Source organism: Phalacrocorax carbo, chromosome 4 (assembly GCF_963921805.1).
Source record: "Phalacrocorax carbo chromosome 4, bPhaCar2.1, whole genome shotgun sequence".
Taxonomy (NCBI): Eukaryota; Metazoa; Chordata; class Aves; order Suliformes; family Phalacrocoracidae; genus Phalacrocorax; species Phalacrocorax carbo.
The window spans coordinates 64,023,597-64,043,477 of NC_087516.1; the positions used below are offsets into that span (position 1 = coordinate 64,023,597).

General features: G+C 41.6%; 1 protein-coding gene across 4 annotated transcripts in view; it reads right to left on the minus strand.

Annotated features, from left to right (window-relative positions):
• The window catches only part of MAML3 (mastermind like transcriptional coactivator 3), a 249,759-nt gene that overhangs the window by 211,041 nt on the left and 18,837 nt on the right, over positions 1-19,881 (minus strand). Inside the window, exon 1 of one of the 4 annotated variants that reach the window (XM_064450208.1) lies at positions 18,259-18,546. The exons of the other annotated variants lie outside the window; for them this stretch is intronic. Within the exon in view, the coding sequence (XP_064306278.1) occupies positions 18,259-18,261 (3 nt within the window). The 5' untranslated portion in view covers positions 18,262-18,546. Of the gene's footprint in view, positions 1-18,258; positions 18,547-19,881 lie in introns of those variants that run through there. 4 annotated transcript variants of the gene reach the window in all.

Consider the following 19,881-nt stretch of genomic DNA (forward strand, 5'->3'; position numbering starts at 1 on the left):
CAAGTGCACCAAGTACACCTTTTTAAAACTTCTCTTTCCTTTTTTGTTTCCCCCAAATGTACAGTTCAGCAGAGAGTGCTCCTGCTTTCTCCTGTCTGATGGGAACTCAGGAAAAGTATTTCTTCCTAACATACATAAGTCTATAAGAACTTCCAAATCAACCATATAATGGTATACCAACTTGCTTTTATTACAGAAGAACAATTCCAGCACTGATATTCTACTACAAAATACTTCATTCAGTAATTTTCAACCTGGGTGCCTGAAGTTCAGCTTCCAGAAGTTCCCAGAAGTGTACTTAGGCACTTGAAAGTATTTGCCTGGAAAAAGTATCCCGCACTGTTGGAGCAGGGAGAGGCAACGAAGTGCAGCATTCTTTCTCCTGCCTTGACAAACAGTTCAGCCTCACTACACCCATCCCAAACGCATTGGAAAGGGGTTGTATTAGGTTGGGTTTTTTTGTTGTGTTTGTTTTTTTGTTGTTTTGGGGTTTTTTTCTACATTGCAGATCATGTTCACTTTTCTCAAGTACTCCCTTCTCTAGGAAGCTACTTCTCGTCGTATTCAAGGCTTTTCATAGCCCATCTCTTCCTCCCAAATCACTTTTAGACTTTCACCTCTGATCAGTCCATGGCAGACATTGACCCCTCTCTACTCATTACACTGTCAAACAAATCTCTTCACACCCTTTCACGTGCTCTCCTTCATGCCTGTCAGAATCTCTCCATAAACTCTTGCAATTCCTCAAATTCCTCCAGTGCTGGGATAGAGAATGTACTCAGACTGTTGCTATCACGTTGTTCAATATCCTGTCACTGCCACTTTGCATTCTGCCTGCTCTCCATCTGTTGTCGCTTTTTATACCTGGAACAAAACTATCATTTTGTACTGCACCTAACATAAGAGCACCTTGGGCTTTGGCTAAGCTCTTCATACTCTGGTAACTCAGGAGAGTTAAAAGCAGCAGTAACAGGGAAACTGCAGAAAGGTTTAATAGATTTGACCACTTACAACACTAACCTGTGGGAGCACATACTAGTCCCATTACCTGTGCTGGCCTTCATCAAAAATAGTTGCACAAAGGCTTCAGAAATCATCACTATCATCATCACCTCCTCTACCACTTGGGCAGTGGCCTTTTTACCTTTCTTCCATTACTGCTAGAAGGAATGGAAAAAACTCTGCTGCCGGAATTCTTTTTCCTGGTCCCTGAGGGCAGGTGTGTTTTCTTCTTCTTCAGCATATTTATTATTTCCTCAACTGTGCGAGGGTATTTTCAAACAGAAAGGAAGAGTTGCTCTCCCTAGCAGATGATAATCCAAAAGCATACAGAGCACCCATCAAGCTAGCATGACAGTGATGGCCTACTAAAGCCCAAGCTTTCGTATGTGCTTTTGAAGGGTACTGAAACTCTCTGAGACAGAGAATGCCTTGTCAGTCCCAGGAATGGACTTTGTAACTACTCCATCTTCATTGCAATCTTTACCTGTGCTAGCTATATTAAAGACAGGGTAAACCATGCCAGCCTATACCACAACTACAGCCTCTTGTTAACGTGTGAACAGTTTTGGCTTTCCCCTGGCTGGTCAAGCCCACACGTTGACCAGTAGGATCATGCACGTGTAAAAGCACATGCTCCGATCCCTTTTGGTTTGTGGCACAGCTGCACATAAATTGACAGTGCATCAATGTTGGCATCACTGGCAGAACAAAGGAGACAAAGGCTGACACAGGAGAGGGGGGACTTTGCTAGGCCCCTGAAGCAGCAATGTTAAAAAAATTAAACAAAACAAAAACCTTCAGGAAAGAATGCACCTGGACCAGGAGTAATTTTAAAGGAGGAGGCTCTGCCCATCTGGCATCTGTGAAATTGAGGGGTCACCATTCATAAAACCCAGTATTTTCTTACAGTTTTGTGCAAGAGATCATGGATTTGATGAACAGAGACAGATCCAGTGGCTCTTTTCCCATGGCACTACAGCCCTAGCAATGCATGTATTGCCTTATCTCTTTGTAAACAAGCTAAACTAGGCTGGGGTAAGCGCACAGGAAAGTACACTAACCACGAGTGGATTTAAGGCTTCTGGCACTAGACACAGTCACTTGGTTTAAGTGGCACGTGTCTTAGTATTAAGGCTCACGTTAAGCAGTTGCAAATGGATGTGGCAGGCACACTACCCTCAGCACCGGGTTTAATGCAGGAAATTGCATATGCTCCAATACAGCAATGTACTAAATTATCTCAGAGGCTAAAAATGCATATTGGGGAATTAAATCTCTGATCTTCTCCCCCTCCATCCCCAACTCAAGGGTGCCCAGAATGGCCTTTGTATAGCCTTATCTTCAAACATACCCTGAGCTGCACTTATTTCCAGTACTATTTAACACGCAAGGACCATTTCCAGAGAGGCAAAAGGCTGTATTCTCTATCCCAAGCAGTTTCAAACTAAGGATATACAGAGGAGACTGAATTGCCACTCCAGCCTCTCCCTTTGCACAGCAGAGCCAAAACTTACTCTATCCATCCAGAAGTAGTACAGTGCTGTATTTATTTTGGTGTTAGTACAGTAAGAGACATCATCAGCTGCACTGACACTGTGCAAGCAACTTACCAATGCCATTGTTCTTAGACATAGGATTTCATTACATAAAGCCTGCCCACTGAGAAATATGAGGGGGTGGGGGGGACAGGAAGGAGAGGGAGGGAGGCTTGAAACAGAGGGGGGAAAAGAAACCTCAGAGATCCAAAATAAATGATTCTTGATTCACAGGGAGGCAGGAAATACAGCTCACACCCAAACAGAGACACTCCTCCATGGCAGACAAGCATCCTGATGCTTGTTGGCTTTGTTGTTACAACAGGAAACTCCCCCACCCGGCTCTGCAGCGCTGGATTGTCTGAGGCAGCCACCGGGGGTTTGCTTTTCTGCTTCCCTCGCAGGAGCTATCGGCTAGGAGTTTGCTGGAACATGCTGCAAAGCAGCTGAAATGAGAAACATTTCAGAGATGCTGCATCTTTCCACTCACTCGACAAATATCTTCTTTAATTCAAAGGAGTGACAGTTAACAAGATACTACCAAAAAAAATATTTCCTGTGGGTTAACACAGCAAAGAGTACAGTACAAAACTCATGATACGCCACCATATGGCTTCTGCATTTTTACTAATAACTTAAAACAACAGGTATTGTTGTAACGGCAACAACCACAACACTGGTACAGGTTGTATGTGCTGGGATTAATGGTAAAGTGATTTCTTATTAATTTTTTAGGTCTAGCATTTTATCAAAAAACCTGAGGATGGAAGAATAGCGTTTTTGTTTAGGGTTTTTTTTGACCTAGAGCATGATTAAACTGTTTCAGAGCCAGGAGTCCCAATTTTCCAGAAAGACTGGGATGTGAAAACACTGCTTACTTTCAAAACAGAAAAAGACACTCTGTCAGCAACCTAATAAAATACCTTTTAAAAGGCAAGGCTTTATATCAAGCAATAGCTGCAGTCACTGTTCTGAGCGGAGAAGATGAGACAGAACCAGAGAGATCTGTCCTGCTGCAATGAACTGCAAACTTAATCAGGATCCATATCGGTTTGAAATATGTAATCTGTATTGTCCATTTCCCTCCTCCTCTCTGCGTGCGCACAGATGGCCAAAACCTTACAGCTAAACCTGAGCAGTGGCTAATGAGGTAATAACTCTGTCCAGCCTACAGCTTCTGTGGTTACTTCCAAATTAACATCCCAACTGCATTATCAGATTCACAACACCAGAAACAAGAGTCTAGTTCACCAGCCAGACCATCTTGTTAGTCAGGAAATGGTTATAGCAGCTACATTTCGGTACCTATTTTTGCTCTTTAAAGTTGTGTACAGCTACTGTAAACATACACATCAAACCATTTCTATGTTCCAGCTTCAAGAGAAACAGAAGAGCAACAAACACCACTGAAAAAACAAAAACAAGCCCCTCCTGCCCAGACTTTTCCTGAATACTAATGCTAAAACTATTACAAATGCTAATTTGGTACCAACAACCTATGATTAAAAAAACAATGAAGCACCTCAAGCACATGAATTAAGGCATCATCTTAAAACAAGCTCTTTTCATCTTAAGCTGGAAAACCCTTACATATACACATCTGGGTCTTTTTTTGCTTTCAAAGTTTTATTAACGATGCAAGTCTTTCTGTAAGAATCTAATGCATTTGGGGTCTGAATGAAAGCTAAAGACACCACGGTACTTTTGAAGAGAGCCACAGATGAAGCCAAAATCTCAGTTAAGATTTTTTTTTTCTATCAGTAAACGCACACTGAAGGCAAGCTCATGGATTACTGGGATGCCTACTGAGTTCCTCACGTACCATTACCTAACATTCAGCACTTGGTAAAGAACATCACTACTTTACTTATGCTTTCAGTCAGTGAAGTACTTAAGCAGTGGCAAGGATACACTTTCACAACACTTCTGAGGAGAGGATCTCAAAGCTTTAGTAACACTAGTTTATCTTTAAAACAGGTAAAACAAGAACTGTAAAGAATAGGAAACCAAAGCTCAAAGGGCTGGTTTCATTCTCCATGATGCACTGCTCACCAACGGCAAAGCTTGAAATAGAAACCTTAGTGCTCAAGTCCTTTTCATGTGCTCAAACCATCAGGCACTACTCACTCAATACTATATTATTTTTTTTTAATTCTGATCTTGTATTTGTGCATGATGTTTAACCTACCTAACATCTTCCACCAATAGAGTAGAAAAGTAGACAAAACCCCCAAAACTCTTGCAAACATACTGACCATTACAGAGAAGGAAGAACAGATTGTTTGCCCAGAGCCAACTGTTGAACTGCAGGACCCCCCTTTCTCACCTCATCCTTCACTTCTAAAACACTGAAACATTTAGAACAGGGGGGACAGAGACCTACCCTTGGTTAAGAGTGTGGCAAAAAAAATCCATTACCAAAAAAGGAAAGCACCCACTCCTCCACTCTCAGCCACATCAGAACTTTCCTTTACACAATGTCTTTGCTAGATCTTCGTTTTCTTTTTGTTAATTCATTATAAATATTAAATAACTCCCTACATCAATAGTATCCTTGATAGATTTGTAAGTCAGTATTTGCTTTTTAGTTAAACCCTCCATACGGACCTTTGATGAAAAATAAAAGCTCCTCCTCCTATCAATAAAAACATTTGTATCATCAAAAAACCCAGAGATACATCAAACCAAAACATGTAATGCTGGGTTCTAGAGCATGAAGAAGCCAGAAAGTCGGAAAGCTCTAAGCCAGGAAGTTAAAAAATAATTTTATTTCTTTTTTTTTTTTCCATTTGAAAATTGTAGCCATCATCAGATTGATCATACTTTTCAACTGACAAAACATTTACATTTACGTTGCTTGGCTGATGTTTTACAATTCACAATTCCATGCAGTTAGCAATCCCAAGCCACTCCAGCCTCACTGTTGACCGCTTCTTGTTGATTATGATTTGGTTTTATGTTCCATTTATGATCTTGCAAAAGGCGCCACGATTCCAAAGGTGATGACACAAAACCCCGCAATGCCTAGCCAAGCACAAGGTTAGATGCATTCTTTCAAATGCCTGCCTTACTTCCGAGTCTACTTTTTTTTCCCCGCAGTTTTAGTCTTCAATACTCACACAGTATCAGACAGGTTTGGGTTCTTCCCTCATAAATGCTTCCCATACCTGCCTCTGCACTTGAAATAGTGAGACCTACCTTGCCGAAGCAGGATGAGTAGATGAGAGCGGGGCTTGTCAAATGTTGGCTGCCCCCAGGAGATGAAGTCACTTTCCCTCTCACTGCATTATCAGTTGCTGACTAGCTGTCTAACAGAGCAAATGAAATGTAGGATAGAGAGTTGAAAACCAAACTATTCTGTGTGCACTCTGAAGCAATGTTGATTTTTCTATGTACAGTTTAGCCAAGAGCATGGAGGACATGAATTTATGCTTTGGACAGACCACCAATGGCATATCTGAACTAATAGATAGCATATTTCAAACAACAATGGAAAGAGGCAGGCAGCTCTTCCACAGGATCTCCCATAACTAGACAAAAGTAGTATTTCCACTTTAGATCAGAGTAAACTGACAAGAACAAAATCACCCCAAAGCCACCCAACTAAATTCCCATAGGCAAAGGAAACAAATACTTAACATTTGACTAGAAAAAAAAGGGGTTTTTCTACCATCATTTTCATTTTTCTCTTTGCAAAGAGTTTGTCTCCATTAGAGCGTGGAGGTCGGTCAATAGCTAGTACAAGGCAGTGATACTTAGCCAAATTACACAAGTTAACTGATTTTAGTGTCAGGAATTACTGTAAATCTCAGCACTTTGAAAGGTGCTGTCAGCTGGAGAGGGAAGGAGATGAGAGTCAGAATCTATGTGGAACTTCATGGAATACAGACTACAAACCCATTAGAAAGGTAACTGCTCTGAAAAATAAATTACTTTGCAGCAAGTCTAACGGACATTTTCGATAAGACGTCTTGACTTTAAGATGGTATTTCACAGTTTAAGTTTTGATATCCCTTTAACATCGCTACATCTGGTCAACTTTCTATTAACAATTACATCCCAAGATACAGCAGTGAATACATCATATTTTCCTCAGTTAGTACTGAGGTTCTAGGGTCTGTTCCAGCTGTCAGGTAGAAGTATTTGCCTTTCTTCCCATTTCTTTTCCATCTTAGCCTAAGACCATCATCATCTTGACTTTGAGAAAGTGGCAAAGGCATAATAAAGACATATTTGTATATATTTTTCCCCTTTAAAACTGTTTTTGCTCATATGAAGGCATAAGCACTCTAAAGAACCATCCTGGAGCCATCTACAGCTTTCACAAAAAGCTGCTTTTAAAGCTGTCTAGCTCTCTTCCACCTGATCCTATAAACACTGCTGGCAATTTTTCCCCCATGCCTCTAACATATTTTCACTTAGCACCAGTCTGATGTATAAGATCTGACAGCCAGGCAGTTATAGGCCACCTGCATCACTGTCGCCATGACAACAGTGAAAGACAATCCATGATCCCATGCCCTGGTCACACGTTTCAATACAGCTTATCTGTCCAAAGCCACTGAGTCTAATGGAAGAGAGTAATTACAATCTTCCACTCATTGTCAAAATTCTCACCATATAATGCTCTTCAAAATTATTTTATTCCTCTCACATGGCTGCTGTGAGGGGAAAAAAAAGAAAACAAACCAAAACAGAAAAAAAACCACCCCAAAAAAGGCAAAACAACAACAACAAAAAAACAACCCCACACAACCCTGAAAGAAACCTTAAGTGGGTTTGGGAGGGAGAGAAAGAGAGCGAAGCAAGGCTGTGACCGATACAAAAATGTAGCAGTGTGAGCAACTGTCTCCTTGCAAGTGTTAAAGGACTAATCAGAAGCAGGGGAATGTACCAACCACTAAGAGGGATAAATGAAAATTTCTTTTCTATTTGTAGAGCATCACTTAAGATCCTTTCGGCTTTGTACTGAAGGCAAAGAGAGGATATCAGGTGCCCTCTTTTCCCCTCCCCTTCCTGGAAAACTTCTTCCTATCAAAACGAACAAGCACCATACTGCACCGTGCGGCAGCAACAGCTTCACCGAGCAGCATGGCTCTTCAGATGATCATGTCGCTACAAACTGAGAGGGAACCCTGTGCCTGAGACAGCTGAGTGGCAGCTCCTCCTCTCCATTTCACCCTCTTTAGCAGAATTCCAGGCTATCCCTTCGTCTTTCATTTTTAAGGCAGCGATGCAGGGAACAGCTTCAGAATCGTATCCTTTCTGATCACTGTCCCTAAAGGGGCACTGTGTTCTCTCCGTTTCCGGCAGAAAATGCCAAAACATATTCTTTTGTCTATGGCCACAGCCATAATTAGGATGGACTGATTGAGCACTTTACCCCAGCACAGGAGGTCAGGGGAAAATTAGACTCAGTTTGCACCTGTAAAACGGACATGACTTCCCTGCCTTACAGGCAACTGAGAGGATAGCCACGCTACAGAGTGGAATACAACACTGACAAAGACCAGCGGCACCTATTTTGAACTATGGCAAGTGATGGACAGCAAGTGCCCCGGACCCTCATCCTGTGGTAGATACGAATCCAATAACTTCTGGCACAGAATTTAGTGCTGGAGGATCAGGTCACAGCCATAATCATTGAGAGAAGGTTCGCTTTCTGCTTGATATCCCCTGTCCCACCCCTTCCTTCTCCTCCAAGCACCTTAATGCAAATCAGTCAGAATGTCAAAGCTCCAATTCATTAAGCACGTAATACCTCTTGAATTAGTACGATACGATAAATCAGAAACAGAGAGACAAAAAGATACAGTAATTTATTAGAATGTTTCATCCACCCATGCCCAAACCACACTAGTAAATAAAAATGTCAGATGACTGCCCATTTTAGAGACGTATTTTTAGTCGGATGCTTTAGGCCACAGTGTCAGCACCAGGAACTGAATGCTTCATTCACAGCACATTACTTGCATTTGCCATACACTGTTACCATGGATCAGCTGACACACAGTAACTCGACTGTACGCTTGGGCCCCAGAGTCCTAACTCTCAACTCCCAAACCACAAGGTAAATAAAAGTCAGTCTTTCTTGGTCTGTCCTTACAGGAACACAAATAGGTCCGAGGACCCTCAGCCCTAGAGTAGCTCAAGTATGCATCTGAATACTTGTGTTACCTCTAGCATTCATGGCAAAATTACTTTAAAGAGAAGCGATGCTGTGATTTAGTGAGTATCTTTTTAATGTATTAGCCAAATAAAATGTTATAACCAATGAAGGCAATAGTATCTTTAAGCTTCTGTAGAGCTGCGCCTCCCTGCCAAAGCACGGCGCAAACTTAGTGCCCGGCACGTGACGCTGCCCACCACAGACACGCAGCCATCCCTGTGGCTGAGCACCAGAGGCAGCCAATGCTGCCTAGGCAAGCGGTAGGGGTACTTTCAGAGGGGCAGCACACATGGCCTGGCATGGGGCTCAGCCTACACACAAGATCCCGTAGACAATGAGTCGTGGAATCTCTACTGATGACAAGTAGGCAAAGCTCTGCTTTCACCTGGCATTTTTTAGACAGAAGGATAGATTTTTCAGCTGGTGTAAATCAGGCACCTCAGCAGACCTGTGCGGATTTACACCAGGCGAGCACCTGGTCCAGGGCTCCTATCTGCAGAGTGCCCCCTACCCCTTCCTTCTGGCACTGGTTCAGCACCATCTCAAAGGGAAGGGTGCCACCTACAGCACTGCGAACAACTCTTCCTCTAGCACCATGGCTTTTCTTGGACGTCTCCCAGTGAAGAATTAATCAGGTCCAGCTGCCTGAAGTGGAAGCTTGGCAATTCTTCCATGACAGGGGCAGACAACGTCCTCAAGCTGGGTTTGTTTTTTTTTTTTTTTTTCACTTCATGAATGCAGAGGTACAGCCTCTCAAATTCCTTGCCTTTATTTCCTTGGTGTCTTACTGTTGCAGCGTATTTCCTCTTCTACTATACTTGCATGTCAGTACTATCAAAACCACTGCTCTATCTTAAAAAAAAAAAGTAGACTTATCTTAGAGTGTCAAACATGCTTTACTTTAGAACTTCTTCAAAGAAGATTTGGTCCCTGCCCCTCCCACTTACACCCTTAATTCCTTTTTCTCTGCTTTCCATGGGAAAGATCAACTCAAATAACCTATTTTCACTCTTGTATAAGCCACATCTTTTGCAGTTCCTGTGTGTGCAACATCTGACCTCTGAAAAGGTATTAGAGGTGAGGTGCCGCTTCCTTTTTTTAATCTTACTAAACCACTATTAATTCATACAGGAGATGCATAACCAATAGGTAGAGTCTGAAAACCAATTCTCGCTCTTACGGAAGCATACCGGCTCTATCCGTCAATGCTAATCTGAGATAAATATCCCTGTGCAGAATACATGACACACACACTGTCCAGAAGGAAGACAAAGAAGTTGAATTAGTCTGACAGAACCCACCTGCCACTGTTGATGAAATGGTTGGTAAATGAATAGGTATCCACAGCTGCTGCAGAAACTAAATGCATAATCCAGTAAACCAGAATAACAGTTTAGCTAAATATGAGGATTAGGTTCTCTTTTCTTCACGCTCTGCTTTTTATTATGCAAGAATTTTTCTAATTATTACAAATTTGCAATGAAAAGCAAGCTCTGGTCACAGTGCTGAGACTCTACAAAGTCAGAAAACAGGAAAAATCAGAATTAATAACTGTTTAATAGCTCTAAAGGATAGACTGTTTAATTCATAACTGCCTGAGTGTTCTCCCTTGCTTAGGGTGACTTTAGGAATGACACCAGTGAGCCAAGAGCCACAACAGGAAGCTTCACTGATGCCTGATGTGGTCAGAAAGCATCTTGTCTAGCAAATTCTGGATACCATGAGACAAAATCTGCTGCTGATACACCAGGCATCTCCATGCCTAGACGCCTGTGCTCAGGGACCGGCAAGAAAGCAGCCGCGGGGGGATAGCCACAGGCCACTGCCACGGAGGGTCTTTGCCAGCACTGCGTACAACTAGTCTGGAGTGGGGAACAACAACAACAAAAAAAAGACCCAAAACCAAAAATCACACTAGGAACAGTCCAGGGAAAGGTCACAAGTCTCCCTTTGCACCAATCCAGCCATTTTGGTGCTGTGTGTGTCGGGTGCAGTTCAGTTACTGGGCGGAACAGGAGCTGGGAAGCTCCTTCGTCAGCTTTGCTGTCTCCCACATACCCGCTGTCCAAACACTGGGCTTCTACATGGTGATGTGTCCTTGCTTCCCAAGCTTCCCTCACATCTACAGTTGCTGCAAGGACCTAACTCCTTACGGAGCGTGGCACGGGGTGGGTGGGAGCAGGACAGCAGGACACACTGCTTTTGCTGGTATCTCGTGCAGGATCACTAAAGACTTCACATTGCGGCTTATTGGCAATGAGCCAGCTGGAAAGGGCCAGATAGAGAAGAAGGTCTGGTGGCCTGACAGCGGACATGTGAGGGCAGAAAACCAAATGCCCAATATCAGAACTCTGCTCTTCTGTTCCTCTCACACTGTTTTGAGGCATTCGGCCTGTTAATACTCTTACTCCTGCGGCTAAGACTTTAAACCTACGCGGAAACCACTAAGACTCAATGAGTCTTCAGGCTTCAGAAGAACAAAATCCTACTACTGAAAGTGACATGGGTCAGAAAAATCTTAGTTAAGGTCTGATCTATCTGGATTTATATATATTTATATATAATATTTATAGCTATTTATATTTAAATAAAGGCTACTGGAAGCCAAAATGTGATGAGCACAGCAGGCAGGAGAGAAAAACAGAAATGTGAATCACACTGAAAAGTGAGGGGAAGCGTCAGAGAAACACCAAAAACAGCAGCCAGAGAGACCTGCATACCTATGCATCACATGCTTCCGCATCTATCGTGCGTCTCCTCTATAAGTACAGGTGTCTTCAGCAGGCAGTTCGAAGCAGCTGAAGCTGCAGGCCACTGCTGTAGCTGGCAGCATGCTGAAGAGGAAAGGTATAATACTCGATACCGGCTTCGCCAAATGAGGTGTTTTCAGACAGACATACCAGATACAGGTGTATCTGCACATTTAGTACTTGCATACAGCGACTGCTTCTATGCTAATGAGCCTCCATGTTCACAAACAGCAAGTCAGATGTTCAGCTAGACATTCATGTTCAACTGGACATGTCAGGCAGACATCTCCAGCTTCATTGTCACTGCACATGTTAATCAGTATCTAACTGCGTTTTTGTTCTGGTATTTATCCATCCTCTCAGGGTTAATTTATTCAGATTTATTTTCATACAGATGCAGAATCTTGCACTCATAACAACACTTGTCTGCTAGGCTTTACATCAACCCAAAGACATGCCTAACTTGCGTTGCCTAAGAGCTATCGGGGTTTTTTTTTTTTGTTGTGGTGGGGTTTTTTTGTTTTGTCTTTTTTTTTTTTTTTAAATCCTCACTAAGTTTAAACTCTTATCCTGCAGGTTCCCGTGTATTTCAAAGCCTCACCTGAAGTCCAAGGGTGGTATGGGCTTGCCAGTTGGATGCAGTATGTAGAATGGAAGATTTATGGCAGCTGGGACTAATCCCACCAATACTTCCCTAGTTTATTTCACAACAAGCATGTGCTTTTCACAGTGCTGACCTGCTGAAACCAAGAAACATAGCTACCTCAATGAGAACCGTTGTAATACGGCTTCATTTGTAGTTCACTAGTAGGTACAGACTTACAGGAGTGAAACCCCTTTCACTACTTCTTTCTCAAATGTGTGAAAAGGATGGTTTTGCTAATAGTAAAAGAAAAAAAAAGTATTCATTAAACTACTGTTTTGTAGTAGTATTGCTTGTACACAGTCTGGTGAGCATCCAACCCACGTAACTTTGAATCTGTTCAGTCAGTCTTTCCTCAGGAATAAACACAAGAAATCCCCTAACAGAGATCTTCACCTTCCTGAAAGGCAAGCCACAGCATTCCTTCCCTACAGCAGACACCCGGCCAATCCTAAAGACCATATGCAGCAGAGAAGGATTAATAAAAACATTTACTTTTCTAAGATACCACAATCAACAGATTTGCCGGATGAAAACAGAAGCTATGTCACGATCAAAAATTCTCAGCAGTGACCATTCCTGTATGCCAACAAGTAAACTAATATTAGTTGTAAAGAAAGCCACAAATCACAATCAACTGCATCTTCTAAAGTGAAGCCTGACTAAAGGCAATCACCTACAACGTGAACCTGGATGCCTTTCCTAATGAGTAATGGGAGGTGTTAAATTACAGGCTGCCACTGACACCTCCCCTGAAAAAGCCCAGCTTTTAGGGAAGGTGAAGACTTATGCAACAAACTAACAACTACGGAGAAACCAAAAGAACCCTCTCTAGCACTCAGTGATACTCCAAACTGATCTAGAAATATGCACTGTATTTTTATTCTTACTTAGTGAGACACAATTTGTAAAGCTATAACCATAGATTTTCAGAAATAAATCTGTTTAATTTCTCTTTCCACCCTGGCTTAAGGAACAGTTAGAAACCACTGATATTCAGAGCCATTACCAGCACCTTCTCCTTCCCTTCTCATAATAGATGGCTCTCTTAGTGAGTTTTCATATTTCTCAGTAACGTTTATTACATTAAACCCTAAACCTGCCTACAGATGAGCGAGTACTGAATCTAATCTCAGTCTGGAGCACACTGTAGCTATCCGTACAGTTTGTTCAAGGCCCTTGCTGGATCAGGTCCTCAGAGCAGATTATCTGGGAGTAACTGTGCCTACCAGTATCTAGAGAAAACATTATGTGTAACTGAAGTTTCAGACTGCAGGAAAAAGTGTTTTCTAGCAAATATTGCAATAATTTCTCACCGAGGGGGGGAAATGGAAGCATTTTTCCAGTACTGTTTCTCAGTTACAGCAATTCAAAATAATTAAGATTACATTATAGAATATTTACTCCAGCATAACTGAGGGGCGAGGGGTGCATGTGGTGTGGTTTGAATTTTATAGAAAGGCAAGCTCTGTGAACCAACTGTGAACGCCAGTTGGATTTGGGCCGAGTATTCCAGATATCATTAAATACAGAAGTAAACTCTACAGATATTTATTTATTAACAGTTGTGATGCGTGGCAGACCATTTCTACTCTTGTGCTACTCCACTAGGTATCCATTTTTATTCCTACAAAACCAGTGATGACCCATTTTTCGAGACTTCATCATATACAGAAGTTTTGTGCCGTGTAGGTCTGCAGAGAAGTGGCCTAGATGGATTTCTCTACATTCTAACACAAACGTAACTGGGAAAAGGCGATTAAGTCACATAAACATTTCTGCATTTGTCTGTTGCATGTCATCGTTTTCCCATTTTTCCCACGGTCCAATTTTAGAAGTTCTATTTTTAGTCTATCAGAATTTGATCTTTTTCCATGGTCAGAAAGGAAAGGTTGGTCACAACTGAGATTCGCTAATGTTTTCCTAATCAGAGAATCTGGGGGAAAAAAATGTATACAAATATGTTTCATTACTCTGCACTCAGTACCTAACCCCAAAGAGCAGAAGAGAAAAGAGTTCTCTCTTACATGCATACCTACCAATTAAAAAAAAAAATCATGATATTCCAGCAACCTCCCGCTAAGCGCTTTCCAATATGGTCCACCAGGTTACAGTTAGCAAACTACACTTAAAGTATTCCCAAGAGAGAAAGGCTGTCTTTTTCTACAGAAAGTAGCATTTACTGCATTAAAGAATATCGCTATGGACTGCTGGATTGGCAACGGCATCAATTATATTTTCATTAGGTAAACATAGACTTAGATCAGCACTTTTGGCACAACTACATGCCACGCCATGTATTATTACATAATCTTTAAACTAACTGTTCATTTCAGTCGCTTCTAATAAACACCTCAAATTTTCTTCTTTGTCTCTGTGCATGTCCATGCACTGCGGTGAAGCAAACTTATGAATCAAAGCCACAGAGAGCCATGCTTCTTATTCACCTTGATCAATGTTGCATCCCAGGCGCACAAGGTACTTCCCAAACACAGCCACAGACTCCTTGTTCCAGGAATTACTGGGAAAGGTTAAAACCTCATAACTTCCCCTTTGGTTTTTACTGCAGCAAGATCTGCACAATCAGAAAAGTAAAACATACACCAAACAATCTCTTTCTTTTAATCCCCACATATACCCATTTCCTCAAGGAATTTTACTGTCAGGCACCCTCATATTTCCCCACCCATGTCCTTCTAACAATAAAGAGCTATCCAAATCTGGTCTTCAGCAAATCCAGCACAGACTTAAAACTCGCTGGTGACGGAAACATATCTCAATCTGTACCAATTTTATTGTAATTTACACAACTAAATAATGATGACGAGACTAGATAAAAAGACGCATTCCAACAAGACAGGCTAACAGATACTGAACAGCAGCTGAATAATATAACTTGAACTCACCTCTACTGGTACTTCAAACGTTTTCGATTACATTTTATTTTTCCCTCCTTTGAGAAGGTGAAAACTAGACATTGAACAGTCTAGGCGCTGAAACTAAGACTCTGGAGATGATAATAGCATTTCCCAACCCTCAAGCCCATCTGCTAATTAGCTCTAAACATGGTCGAATGAAATCTGGGGTATTACTCTTGAATTTAAACACAAATATTTCTTTTGTCACAATGTCTGCACACTAGTTATTCAGCTAGAGGTGGGGGAGGGAGTGCTTTTCAGAACCCTCCACCAAAGCAACTTCACAATTCTAACACCTACTAAAACAGTAGACCGCCGCTTTACAATTCTATTTCTACCAGAACAACTTCTGTGTTTTACTTAAACATTTTGTCTTTCTTCACTGTTTTTGACACTTCTGAAAATGCAGTTGGCAAGTAAGAAAACTTCCCATCATGGTATCTCATAAAACACAGTTAACTTAGGTAAACAGGAGTAATCAATTTGCGCTAGTTAGCAGAACAGCGCATTCATTAGGACTGTTTGCTCCGAGGACCACAACGCACACCTTCACCACCCGGCAGCTGAGCATGGACAAAGCCCATCTGATCTGGAGGCTGGAGTGGAGAAAAGCACCACTTTCTACTATAATTTCAAGCTGAAGGAAAAGGGACCAGGAGGACCAGAGCTTGACGTCGCCAGTTAAGAAAAAATATCTCATCCACTCACCGAGTTTTAGGCCAATAAAAATGAACAGAACTGAAAATGGTAAGAACTTAAAAGAAATTTACTGTATATAAACAAGCTTCATTATGATACAAAATATTTACTGGTCACAAACATCTGTTGAAATTACACATTTGTGCTGCATTATCACTTAAATTATACTGTTAAGCTACTCAACCACCCCTTGCTTATTCTGATACAAGATAAAAAAAACACAAAGGACAATGTTTAAACTGATGAGCACAGCAAAGGAAGTGCAGAGAGGTATCAGGCAGTTAAACTGTGTAAACGACTTAAAATAGAAGTAGTGCTAAATGGTAGAGGAGCCTGTTCCCGCTTAGTTTGAAGGCAGAATGGCTGATATAAATCAAAGTGATTTAAATTGCTGGTTTTAATCAAGATTTAAATTATCAGGCAGGAAACTCTGATCTGAATAAATCAGTTTCGGGGCATTTTTTGTTTTGTAATTGTTTCTTCTACAGAAGGGTCAATTCTTACTGGTTGGTAACTATTAAAGCATGTTACTTGGCAACTCCGTATGTCCTTTGCATTAAATCCTATACTTTTTCTCCATATGTGGAAGAATTATACCGTTGTACGAAGGCTATATTCCTTGCAAGACAATTTCTTTCTCTTTTAAACTTTGTTTGTGATTGCTACAAAGCCACAGTCAGATGCAAAGTAAAATTCGAATGAAGCACAATAAAACATTATTTTTTAAAAATTAATATTTAAAAATACCTTCAGTGTACCTGTTATGTAAGAATAAAAGTCTAACAAACTGGGATTTCTCTGTATTTAAAAAGATTTAAAAATTACTAGATACCTTGTCTTTTGCCCTATGGCAAGCAGAAATCTCTTCCTGCTCTCAGTCAGCTTTCAGCCTCAAATGAACTAATTGAGCTGAGTAAACTGATGAAGACACCATGCCAGTATCAGCACAGAAGGCTCCTATTGTCTTGGTTAGAATTTTAGGACCTCCCTGTTCCAATTTATTTCCTAAATGTCAACCTCGGCTGGTCCAATTTCCTTTAAAACTTTAGTATAAATACGGCGCTCGGTCACTTTTTTTGTGGTTGGATTACTTCAACAGGTGACAGTAAGTTTAGGTATAAGCAATCCTATTTTCACATCTAAATTGTGTTTAAAAAAAGAATTTTAAGTTTAGTAGTTGAGCTCACAGACCTGAATTGTTAAGAACTGCATAAAAAGTGTTTCAGGTTAGTGATTTTTATCCACCCTCATTGGAGGGGGGGTGTTTAAAAAAAAAAAAAGCAAACAAACAAAATCACACACCAAACAAGGGCCTGAGCAGAGAAATGGAAATGAACCCCTATGACAAACAACTCATGAAAGAGTAAGTGCAGCTGACATATGAAGCAAAACCCCCTCAACCATCAGTTTATTCTGGTCAGCTTTGAATTATCTTTTTCGGAACGCAGACTGCGAGTAACCAGACAACAGCATAACCTCAAAAACTGGGGGAGGAAGAGCACTTTATGGACCTGAGGAAAAGGAACATTAGGATAAGATATCCTAAATCTCAAGATCTTGTTTCAAAATTTGTCTTACTATTCTAATTCCTTCTAAGTAGGCGAGTTATATGAAAATCGAGACGGAAAGTGCATGCCAGCAGTAGCGATGCTGCTATTAGTGTTTCTTCACTATGCCAGGGACTATGCTACTGGAAATGTGAAAGACAGCTCTGTAAGGAGTGATCAACAGATATGGCTTAGTTTTAGTGTCCCTGTATCCTTCTTCAGCTTGCAAGGAACAGGATCACTCATGCCTGCAGAAAAAAAGGCAGCAGATTTTTCCTTGACCTAGTCTGATCTATTTTACTAAGTACTGTAGCAGTTCTCCAGGAAAAGACACAGAGTAATTGCTATTACTACCAGCATAATCCACCTTGTGTTTGTTTCTTCTGCCTTGGCAAATTCTTCACTCGCTGTCTCTGTCTGTCTACTTTCTGGGGCAGAAGCTGAGGGAACAGGGCACAGTAGCGGGTGGTCAGTAACCCATGCATATAAAAGTGATCAAAGCCTACAGCATACAGTGAATCTGCAAGCCTTTCTCACGTATCAGTCCGTGCCAAGATAGGAAAAACAAATGCTGAAATACTGCATTATGTTTGCTTTAAAGCTGTTGTCAAATCTTTCTCCCACTGCACAAAGTCAGCAAGAGAGACTGCGCAAAAAGTGCATTGAAAGAAACCACTACGGAAAATTATTAAATGAAAGAATAACATAAAACCAGAATATGCCAGGTGGAATATGAAAGGGACACAATTTGTATAGTATCTTTCTTAAAGCATTTACTCCCCTACCACAAAACAGTTCGCTGAACAGTTGAATTTTAGCCCCAGAAGGAAATACTACTACTTTGGCCATTACTTTGATTTAATAAATTACATTGACACCTGGAGCATATTTTGGTTGGATGGTCACCCACAGCATATATTATTTTACAAAACAATAATTAAAAAAAAGGCAATTCAAACTTTAACCCCCAGTTGAAGAAGTCATGCATTACCAACCATCTTAGAAAGGCTCTGTAGAAACACACAACAGCAAGGCAATTCGAATTAAAATCATCACGCTTTTAGCACGAAGGTGAAGTCAGAGGCCGCTTCAGGGCCGAGTGCCAGCAGGGCCGTGCGGGGCACCCCGCCAGCACACCTCACGTGGGACGGAGCAGCCGCTCTCCCACACACCGCGCTGGGCTGCAGCCGGACGCCCCTCGACGTGGCTCCCCTTACACAACCGCATCAGCGGCGGCGACCGGGCACCAAGGGAAGAAGTCCGGGCTAAAGCCAAACAGGTCTGCCCGGTGCCCATCAGAACGGGTGCTTTCATGACTGCGCGCACTCTGGCAGCTTCACGGGACTCCCCACAAGTTGGAAGGGAGCCAGACGACCTCTCGGCTGTTTCCTTCAGCTTTCAGAAAAATTTGTACTCTTTCTCTTGTCCGACTCAATTTCCAGCAGTGGGCAAAGATTAAATAAATATCCAAGCTAAAGAACAAAAGGTAATAATATAAAAGCCTCCTTCAAATTAAAATTACTTCCTTTTACATAAAGCCCATCTCTTGCTTGCGGGCTGCTGACCAGCACATCAAGCAACAAACAACAAAGAGAGTGCACATCCCCTGCCTCCCAAGCCTCCTTCCCCACAGCCCTGCCATAGCCTGGGCAGCTGGCTGTTTTCATGTCCAGGATGGTGTGTGAGCTCAGGGCTTATTACCAAGGTTTTCCCCGGCACACAGTAGTAATGCCAAGGATTTTTTGATTTTGTTACTTTTTTAATTGTAGGAACAGGCTTCAGATATTATACAACTATAACATCTTACACTTTGTGAGAGATTTAAGTAACTATTTTCCTCCCTTAACTTTTATTTTAAGAACAGACTTAATTTCAGCATTTTTAATCATTTTGGTTAATTCTTTAAAGTACCTAATGTACTTGCTCATATAAATGTATTGAACTAGTAAGTGCTTTTAATATTAAATATGGAGGAAAACAGCTTTTTTTATGCTTTTTTTTGTCCTCCAGAAAAAAAACAAACCCCTGAAATCACACAAAGGAGTGGGTCAACCTAGAGCTCAGCACATGCTGATCGGGGACCAGCAGGATTCTGCCTCTCCACATTATCCTTCTCCAGCTTGACCAGCAAACAGGAGTGCTCGGATGGATCTGACAGGACAGCAGGGAACGACGAGCCAAGAGTACAGCCTTCTCATTCTTTACCTCACGCTGCTGGTAGCACGAAGGGGCAGATTAATGCCCTTTTCCCAGTGCTTGCTCGTTTGCTAGACTAACACTGACAGGTGTTACTGCTCAAAAAATACAGAGCTGGCAGCACCTTGAGAAAAGGCAGTCAAACAAAAAAGCCTACTATTTTTGCCCATCAGGGTCTCCATGCCATGACAGGCTGTGAGGAATTAGCCCTTCCAAGTCAGCAGCTATTTGCTACAAAAGTTCAAGACGCGTATTTTTCGGTTGTCCTAAAGAAAACCTGCAGCCTTCGTTACCATGTGGGTCAGAATATATTTCTCCTAACATCACACCAAATGAAAATAGCTTCACATACCACCACAGGGAAAGAGATTGCCACGTCTCCATTCCCACACATTCTGCTCAATGAGATGACTGGATTACAA